This window comes from Chaetura pelagica, unplaced genomic scaffold, assembly GCF_000747805.2.
Source record: "Chaetura pelagica isolate M959 unplaced genomic scaffold, ChaPel_1.0 scaffold516, whole genome shotgun sequence".
NCBI lineage: Eukaryota > Metazoa > Chordata > Aves > Apodiformes > Apodidae > Chaetura > Chaetura pelagica.
This window is the reverse complement of record NW_009953654.1, coordinates 427,397-437,575: the sequence shown is the minus strand read 5'-3', so window position 1 is coordinate 437,575 and position 10,179 is coordinate 427,397. Positions and strand designations below refer to the sequence as shown.

Below are 10,179 nucleotides of genomic sequence, written 5' to 3'. Positions count from 1 at the left end.
GGCCAGACACAGGCTGAGTCTTCACCTTCACTGCCCATCTCAGCAGGGCAGTCAGGGTAAGTCTGGTGTTTGCCTCCTCTTGCAGCAATCTGGTGAACGAGAGGGGTTTGCTGAAGGTACTTTGGCTGCCAGGGGACCTGGTACCTTCATGGTAGGTTTTCTTACAGGATCACTGACAACAGAAGCATTTCAGAGCTCACCTGTCTGGATGTGATGGCCTGAACAAGTAGCTACTCTGATAATGAGTGCACTTAACTGTGCAGTCTCATTCTAAAATAATACAAATGAGAAACAAGATGGTTTGTTTCAACTAAACATCTCTAGCAGTTGAAGTATCTCCCAAAGCAAGGGGTTGAACCATGTATCTTGGTGTCCTGACATCAGTCTAGATGTCTTACTAGCAGTCATTATGGTTGAGGCTTATTGGGCTCTAAGTTGGTTTAGCCAAGCCCCACTTACTGGAGTCAATGATGCAGGAAGGGTGCGTGTCCCTTTGCCCAAATGCTGCACATGCTGATCTCTTGCTTAGAGGGAGAAAATGCCTTTGAGACGAGGCTGTTTGAAAGTCCCCGACTGAGTTTAGCTGTTGGGTCTTGCTCTCTCCAACTTCTCAGAATAGAGCAGCCTGCAAGTCAGCAGGTGCTGGCTGCCAGCAGAGCCTGGCTCCCTTCCTCTCCCTGCCACTGACTCATTGCACGTCCTCAGGCAATCGTTTTGATTTTGGTACCAAATGCAGATCAGGCTGCTTAATTTCTCTTAAAATGTTGGCCTTCAAACTTGTGACTCACTGTGCCCATTGTGCAGCAGAGATAATAACTTCCTCCCTGTGCTGGTCTATCCAGCCCTTCACCACACCCAGGCTGCTGGTGGCAGAGCAGCCCAGGAGGCAGCAGGGAAGGGGAGAGGAGGGACAGGGCACGGGCCTGACTGCTTGTGCTGCTACAGGCTCCCATACTTCCAGATTATTTGTTTTTTCCCAGGCACAGAAGTGTGAGACAGGAGGTTCTTTAGAGGGCCCAAAGGGATGCTGCCATTTTGAGAGAAAAGCTGGCAGCAAAGCAGAGATGTCTCTCTGGTTTGCAGGTAGCTCTGAATGCTGATGTCCCCTGAGCTGGAGGCAGTAGGCACAGAATCACAGAATCATCCTGGTTAGAAGGACCTTGAAGATCATCAAGTCCAATCATAACCTAAATCTACCAACCATAAATTAATCTTCCTGTTCAATGCTTAAATCATGTTTCTCAGCGCCACATCTTTATTTCTTTGAAACACTTCCAGGGATGGCAACTCCACCACCTCCCTAGGCAGCCTGTTCCACTGTCCAACCACTCTTTGGGTGAAGAAATTCTTTATAATATCCAGTCTAAACCTCCCCTCGGCAACTTCAGGTCATTTCCTCTGGTCCTGTCATTACTCACTTGAGAGAAGAGTCCAACTCCCACCTCCCTAACAGCAGTATCACCAGGTCACAGCCCTCCCAGGATGACAGCAGGGGTTTGTGCACCTAACACAGGATGCTGGGTGCTGCAGTGTCCAGGGCATTGCCAAGGTCTGTGCTGTGTGACAGGCTGAGAAAGTTGGGGCTGTTCAGCCTGGAGAAGGCTCCAGGGACACCTTAAGTCCACAGTACCTGAAGGGGATCCAGGAAAGCTTCTTACAAGGGCATGGAGTGATGTGATGAAGAACAATTATTTCAAACTAAAAGAGGGGAGATTTAGATGAGATAATAGGGAGAAATGCTTTGCTGTGAAGGTGGTGAAACCCTGGCCCAGGCTGCCCAGGGAAGCTGTGGCTGCCCCATCCCTGGCAGTGTTGAAGGGCAGGTTGGATGGGGCTTGGAGCAGCCTGGGCTGGTGGGAGGTGTCCCTGCCCATGCAGGGGGGGTACAACTAGATGATCTTTAAGGTCCCTTCCAACCTAAACCATTCCATGACTCTATGATGCCTCTCCCTTTGTAGAAGGGCCAGACCTGTGCCCACCTCCTGATGGGTGTTGGGGGAAGGCTGCCTGACACCCACCCACAGCCAGTCCCAGGGTGCTTCACCAAGCACACGCAGCCTTTTTTCCGCTCTTACCTCCCTTTACCAGGTGCTGGAAAGACCAATGTGTTTGAAAGTAGTGGGATTCTATGTCTGAGTGCTGTGGCTTCTCTGGATGCTTTCAGGGCCAGGCAGAGAGGAATTTTCCTTGTAAAATTGATAAGATACACACAAAAGGCAGGATTCTGTGTTATAACTTTATTAGGAACCAAGGACAGTTGAATAGAGTGGGAACTCGTGCAGGGCTTGTGCAGAAAAGCCACCAAGCTGAAAATGTTGGCTGACATAACACATTGATTTTTTATCTTAGAAAGGGACTGTACATGAAGCAACAGAGAACAAGTAAAAAGAACAAAGAACAATCTCAATAGACAGACACATGCAAACAGGACACACACATACAAAAGACAAGGAAACCAAGGAGAAATGCATATATGCTGTAGATAAATGTTGTAAGGCTAAAAATATAAGTGGGTGAATTAGAAAGCCAGCTTTAAATTAAAAGTTTTGACATGAACTTTTCGGAAACCCAGTTTAAAAAAAAAAAAAAAGCAAAACAACAAACAGTGGGATCCTGTAATTCCCAAATGAAATTACAGAGAAGAGTGTGTCTCTTCTGGTGGCGTGGGAGGGACACCACACATTATGGAGAGTGTAAAGTGCAATGACAAGTAACACCAAAATCCCCAGTTGCATCTAAGGAGGAGTATGGAATTAGGGTCATAATACACTGCATCAGCACAGGCTGCAAAAGAGGAGCCTACATAGACAGGAGAATCTTCTTTAAATAATGATAAAAGAAGCAGCCAAGAAAATAAGATGCTTTTGGGTGCAGGGATCACTTAACGCCCCAGATAAAGGGCTGGTCAAGCAGCACAGAAGAGAGGGCAATTAGAAGCAAGAAGCTGTTCTTCCAAAGCCAAGGTGTGGCTAGAGAATGAAACCAGAAGAGAGTTGCAAAGCTAAGTGCAGAGCCATTGTGAGGCAGGCCAAGAGGAATTTCTGTGAACAGCTTGTGAAAAAGAGAGAGACTGTTGGTGCAAACCTTTTCAGTTTCATCAGAAGGCAGAAGGCTGCCAGAGGCTCTGCAGGCAGGTCTGCAGAGGTCTAAGAGCAGAAGAGCACACTTTGCATTAGTGAGCAGTGTGGAAGTACTCAAGGAGGTTCCCACCCTGGCACATCTCTGTGCAGGGCAGGGGGAGAGAGGCCCTCATAAATCGCATCATCAGTTTGAGCATTTCTGCAACGTATCACTGAAGTGCATGATACCAAATTGGCAGGGCTATGGATCCCTCACCCAGGTATGCAGGGGCTGAAGCACAACCTGGTAGCTCACAAATCTGGGCTGTAGCTTGTAGTCCATGCCCAGAGCCAGAAGGAAGAGCTGAGGGCAACATCAGCTTGAAATAGCTGAAGCCACAGAATGATGAGCCTGACTTTCCTGCCAAGCAAATTGTTAAAAAATTCAAATACAGGGTCTGACTTGCAGGCACATGGCTGAATGTGAAAGCCAGGGGAGGAAGCAACACAGCTTTTGTAGAGAGAGATAACGCCTCATATATCTTGTAGGGGGATGAAGTCTTAAAGAAGAAAAAGGAAGGTGCTCTCATAGGCAATTAACTTGCTAAATTAAAAAAGAGACAAAGTCAATGTGAGTCTTAATGGAGGAAAGTTAGAGAAGGAGGCTGCACCTTTCAGCAAGCTCATACATATCTTTGACAAGGAGAGAAGAAAGTTTGTAAGAGACAAAGTCCTTCAGGATTGTCAGCTTTAAAACTGGTTACAAAGAGTTACAGAAGGCTCTTGTGTTGCTGAGTTATTGGGCAATGAAGTGGTGGATGAAATCCCATGTAAGAGCAGAACCACTTCTGAGTAAAAATCAATCAATTATTAGAAGTTTCCTGGGAAAAAAAATGTGGGACAAGTAGAAAGTGCCATTATGTAGCTGCATGGTCTGTGGTGCTTTCACTGCCAGCATCCACCACTGATCACTGCTTCTCAAAAAGACAGAGCACACTTGGGAAAAGTGCAGAAAGGATCGAGTACAGTCACAGCAATGAGGTGTTTCTGAGAAAACAGAAGAAATGCAAAGAATTTCATGTGAGAAAAAGATGAGTGACGGATATGAAAGAGAGGATGGAATCAAGAGAGCAGGGGAGAAGGCAGATAAGACATACTCACTGGTGCTTATAACAAAATAAGTGGCGTCATCAAATGGGAAGCAGGAATTTTAAAACATCCACAAAGGTAACACATGGTGTGTAGTGAAAGTAGTGCTGGTTGCCCAGAAGATGTAGGTGCCAGAAGTAAAATGAGTTTGAGAGCCTAGATCAAGAGCTATCAAATGCAGAGATGCAAATGCACTCTCTGGCTCAGGAAGTCCCTAAACTAGGGTTTCCAGAAGCTGATTGTGCTCCTGTGGGGTGCAGCACCCTCCAGCTGTGTCCTTACTTAGCCCACTACACAGGGAGGCTGAATCTTGTAGAATCAGGATCACAGACTGGTTTGGGTTGCAAGGGACCTTTAAAGGCCATCTAGTCCAACCTCCATGCAGCGAGCAGGGACATCTTCAACTAGAACAGTTGCTCAGAGCCCCGTCCGGCCTGACCTGGAATGTATCCAGAGATAGGGCATCCATCACCTCTCCAGGCAACCTGGGCCAGTGTGTCACCACCCTCAGTGTAAAACATTTCTTCCCAATATCTAGTCTAAATATCCCCTCTTTCAGTTTAAAACCATCACCCCTTGTGCTGTCACTACAGGCCCTGCTAAAAAGTCCGTCCCCATCTTTCTTGTAGGCCCCCTTTGAAAGGTCACAATAAGGTCCCCCTGGAGCCTTATTTTTTCCAGGCTGAACAACTCTCAGCCTTTCTTCACAGGAGAGGTTCTCCAGCCCTTGGATCATCTTTGTGGCCTCCTCTGGTCCACAGCCCCTGAAGAAGCTCCACTTGTGCAGGCAGTGCCAGGCACTGGCACTGCAGGGAATAACGCTGCCTGCAGCCATCGCCAGGGAGCTGCAGATGATTCCAAAGGTGTTTGCATGATCTCGGAGTTTATGCTGCTTCCTTCAGCACCTCCACCAGCTTTTCTTGGTGGAGTTTGCATAAGGCACATCCCTGTTTCTCTTGCCTGGGAGTTGTTTCACTGCAGAATCAATCCTCAAACAATGCTGAATGGATCCCTTCAAGAGAAGTCTCACCTCCTGCAGCATGCTCTCAGCATCCTCTTCCTCTCCTTCATCTCAGCCTTAGCCGCTCCCTTTCATGTCATGTCTTGGATCTCTACTAGAGAAGGGGAAACGGACTAGAGGGCAGAAAAAGAAAAAAACCTAATACCCAAAGAACAAGATTTTTGTTGGATCACCAAGGTGGTTTCCTTCAGGTCATTGCCCTGTGTGGGTCTCCATGCCCAGTTCAGCAGCTGAGGCTCTACCACCTTTCCCAATTCAAGACCTCTTCTTAACCTTCCTTTCTGTTTGTATAACAGGGGACACTCAGGGATACATTTTTCAGAAAATATTTTAATAAATCTATTAGAGGTTCTGGGCATCTGACTGTTCACTGAGCAATCAAAGCTGTGTGGTCTCTTTTGCATCACTTATGAGTTGATGGACATGTTGCTGATGGCTTATTCAGTGTTCTGGTGACACAAACCACAAATGCCAGAGATGCTCAGGCCCTGTCTCCTGGTACTTTGGCCATGCCTGCACACATATGTACATGTGCCTGTGCATTCATTTTCCCACATTGATTAGCTGTGTTTTTCAAAGCAGAGTCTCATTTGTTTGTTTTCTTCCCATGTGTTTAATTTTCAGAGCTCCTTCTTCCTACTGCTAGTGATGTATAACAAACAAGATTTCACTGTGACTGGTTCAAAAAGTTGTTTGGAATTGTTTGCCTTTGATCTCAGGAATATTCAGAAAAAGGGAAACATGAAAAATAATTCATGTCTGCTGTTACTGGGCTATGCTGACCCTGTGTGAGAGCTCTGGGCAAACTGGAGAGACATCTGGGAGAGATACTGTGGTGTGTGTGTCAACCCTGTCACTGAGCAAGGGACTATCTGAAGCAGCAACTCAGGGTGCACCATTTCTAGGCAGCCCTTAGGTGTGATGGTTCAAGGTAAAGTCCTCAATAAGCCACCAGTCAGACAGGGCTTGTGAGGAGCATGGGCTGAAGTCCTTGCTGGGCATGAAGGGTTGGCATTTGTGGCCAATCACTACTCCTTGGTTTTGGCTTCTTTAGGACTCAGAAGCAATTTGTGCAGCCTCTTGAGCACCATGAAAGGGTGTGCCATCCCTTTCTTGCACACACACATCACTTGCAGTCCATGTTTGTTGTCTGGGGTTTCTGTTGTTGCTGTCCCATCCCTGGAAGGAGCTGCTATGGCATCATGTGATACCAATTCCTGCTATTTTCTGTTCTTAGTAATTTTTAAAATGCATCTACAGATTTTCCTCCCAGAGCAAACCTCAAAAAGCCTCAAAAGCAAACATGTAGTGGCGATGTAAATCCTGGGGTGCACCATACCCTTGTCTTCTGAAGTATTTTGAGAGTAGCTTGAAATCTTACCTTTCTGTTTGAGGAACTGGTGAGGTGGCCAGAAAAGTCTCTCCAAAATACCAGAAGAAATTTAGTTGCTTTCACTGCAGCATCTGCTCTGTATTGCAGGGTCAAGGCCCCAGGCAGCTGCAGAGGCTGGGAATGTTCAGCCTGTTATAGCTGACACTTTTCTTTTGCTTTGAATGTAGGATCTGAAGAGGAGGTCCAGGATGTCCATGAACACTCAGTTTGACAAAACACTGGCCTGTTTGCTTACTGGAGAGCTGGAGTGAACAAAGATGTTCAGTGCACCAACCAGAAGACCTCCCATCTTGCTCTCTGCACCAGCAACTCAAAACAACCAGCCCTGACCTGCATGGCCCACACCAAGATGCAGACTGCAGATAAACAACATCACACTTGTGGTGTCCTCACGTGTTCCCACATTGCGATGGTCACAGAAACAGAGCTGTGTTCTCCAGGTCCCCTTCTTCTCTGAAGGCACAGGCAGCCCATCTTCAGCCTGTGGCATCTGGCTGGTTGGGCTGGCTTGTACAGAGAGACTGGTCTTGGGAGTCACCAGCTGGAGAGCTCTCTGCATGAGTGCAAGCTGCTATTTTGATGTTCATGCCACAGGTTTTTGCTAAACACTTGAAAAATAAACAAGCCTTCGAGACCAAAAGCTGCAGAAATTACTTTCTGTGGCCTGGTAGCTTCTGACTTAATTTCCTCACCTAGGTCAAAAGCCAGACTTCTTCATTTAATTTTTCCACTCTTATTTCAGACACAGGAACAAGCTGTTCGCCATCTCACCACCCACAGGTCTGCCCTGCAAGGTGCTTCTTCTGATTTCATTAGAAACCAACACCTCTCACCACTTTTGATCACTTCATTGTCCTTCAGCTGATGGCATCTCTGCTGTTTGCTGCCTTTTGCCAGCAGCAGGAGAGGTGAATACACAAGGACAATGTCAGCATTTCTGGGAAGGAGCTGGGTCAGACTCTTTCCATTGCAAAGAATCCACCCTCTCATTTGGCAGTGTGAACAAGTCTCTCACTCATCCTCTAACTCCTCCATCTAGCCTCAAAATAGGTGTGATAGCCAGCCCTGTCACTAGCAAATCATCTGTTGAGCATATTTCAAACCTCAGATGCCCCCATCACAGGAGCCATGGGAAAATCCTTGAGTTCACGTGGCTCCTGCTTGTCTCTTTTCCTTCCCTCCCTGAACCTCCCAGCAAAAGCATCCATAGTAAATGCAGAGCAGAGCCCCATTTGTCAGCCAGCCTTATCTTCATATTTCTGAGACACCCAAAATGATCCTGTAAAGGATTTTTTTCAAAATACCCCTCTGCCTTTTCTAACATTTTGATGATAGAGATTTTAGAAATTGCTAGTCTCTTGGTTTATTACTTTTTAATTTTCTCCTCCCATTTGTGGGTGTGTTTCGTTTGGGGTGTTTTGGTTTGGTTTTTAATGTCACTAGTTCTTTTTTCCTACATCTCATAACGTGGGGACATTCAAGTAAAATAAAACATGCCAAATTCAAAACATAGAATGGCTTGGGTTGGAGAGGACATTAATATCATCTAGTTCCAACCCCCAAACTGTTTTCATACAGCAGGGAATTAGACTGTCAAGTTCATTGCCCTAAATGATCATTCAGGCCAAAGAATTTGCCAGGTTGCCACATGAAGTGCACATTTTTGTGGCACCAGGTGTTTCCAGAGATAATGCTGAATGAAATAATGCTTCATGAGAAGCATTGGTGAGGATACAACACTGGAGCTGAAGGTAACTTCTGACACTTTGGAACCTGGCATAGGGACAGCCTTCCCTGTCTGCTCAGTGCTCAGCAAGCTTTCTGTCTTCCTTTGAAGCAGCAGCTTCTTCTCCAGTTCAAGAGAGCACACTGGTTATGTAGTCTCAGTCCAGGATAATCCTGCCTCTGCCTTCCTTCATTGGTGAGGTAAAGCTTTTTATGGGGTTTGCTGCCCTTAATCTTTGAAAAAGGCATCTTTGTTCCAGCTCATCAGTCACTGGCATGCAAGTGATGGCAGTAAGAGTCAGCCAATAGCACTATTTGAAAGAAAACATTATTCCCTTGCTAGTGTTCAATTCTTGTCTCCCAAGACAGACCTACTGCAGGACCTTTCAGGCTAAAAAACAGATGAGTGAATTTCTTTCATCAAAGAACCCAGCAGAATTCTATTTTAACCTTTCCAGGGTCTTCTTGCTTGTCCTGCAGAGCAAGCAGAAGACACAAGCTCAGATGTTTCTCCCTTGCAGGGAAGTGAGTCAAGCTAGAGGAAAAAACCCAGGAACAGGTCTAGATCCCCCCCATTAAACTTATTGTGCACGTGCTCATCTCAACCAGCTTCCTACATCCTTGACCATCCTGGAAGGCTCAGGTGACTTTACAGAAGGGAAGGTTATGAAGTCCAGGTGCTCCCACTTGTTTCCTTAGGAGTGAAGAAGGCTGAGAGCCTCCAGGGATGCATTTCACTGCCTCAAAGGAATATGTGTCTAGTTTGCAGTCTTAAAGTCCTGCTCTTTTTCCCTCCTTACCCTTAAAAAGAGGGCTCCCAAGCTTCTTTGAGAAAGTGGTCAGCACTAACAAACTTGTTCCACTCCCTACTGCAGTATTACCAGGCTGTGCAGGGCAAAGCCTGCTGCTGAGTTTTCCTTTCCTGATGTTCTGCTGCTGCTCCTTTTCATCTAGAAAATGGCCATCCTAAATGCTGGGCTCCCTCCCTGGGCCTTGCTGAGCTGAGTGAGAGTGTCCAGGTCTGCCTCGGTGGGCACTTGGTGAGAGGAGAGGGAGGAACACTCAGATAGTGTGTTTTTTTAAGATCCTTTTCAGTAGATGGACTATCATCCTTGCCTGCCTGGAAGGGAAGAAGAAATAGCCAAGAAAATGGTCAGTGGCTCCTCTCAGTTCCTGCACTTCTTGCTTCTGGGTGATGCTTTGGGATACTCAGCATCCTTGGGCTCCATCACCAAATTTCTTAAGCATCCCTGCAATGAAGCAGCACCCATTTCCCTTTGTTGTGTCCAAAGTCCCAGCTGAAAACTGATGGAAGCCAGAGCACCCCCAGCTTCTTCTATATGAAACCAAAGCCCCAGCTCTTCCCCAGGCACAAAGTCTTCCCAGGACCTGCAGCCCCACCAGGATGGACACCCGGGCCGGGCTGCTGCCCCTCCCCCTCCCTGCAGAGCCTCTGCCCTCCCCTTGGTAACATTCAGATCCTTTTGAAATGTGAATATGAGTCTGTTTTGTTGACGTCGGTTTTTGTTTCGGTTTGGTTTCCTTTTTGCTGAGTCTGTCCTGGCTCTCGTGCCTTGGGAAGAAATCATGACCCCCCAAACAAAAGGAAGAATACGTTTTATATATATATATATGTATGCAAAAAAGTGTGTATTTATGTCCGATAGAAACGAAGAGATGTGTGAATACGGTGATGTGCTCAGAAATGTATTTATTTCATAATATATTTATCCACGTACCTGGTCTGCTCGCCTGGTTTTGTTCGTTGCACCGACCGGAGGGGGCGGGGCGGGGCGGGGCGGGGCCCGCCCCCCAAGGCACCAACCCCGCCC

General features: G+C 46.8%; 2 protein-coding genes across 2 annotated transcripts in view; both read left to right on the top strand.

Annotated features, from left to right (window-relative positions):
- RNF43 (ring finger protein 43) overlaps positions 1–6,873 on the top strand; it is a 16,048-nt gene extending 9,175 nt beyond the window's left edge. The window contains exons 8-9 of the mRNA XM_010000219.1: positions 86–151; positions 6,790–6,873. Coding sequence (XP_009998521.1) covers positions 86–151; positions 6,790–6,873 — 150 coding nt within the window. The remainder of the gene's footprint in view (positions 1–85; positions 152–6,789) is intronic.
- Positions 6,874–9,099: 2,226 nt separating this feature from the next.
- Positions 9,100–10,179, top strand: part of SUPT4H1 (suppressor of Ty 4 homolog 1 (S. cerevisiae)) — a 3,431-nt gene continuing 2,351 nt past the window's right edge. Inside the window, exon 1 of the mRNA XM_010000200.1 lies at positions 9,100–9,123. Within this exon, the coding sequence (XP_009998502.1) occupies positions 9,100–9,123 (24 nt within the window). The remainder of the gene's footprint in view (positions 9,124–10,179) is intronic.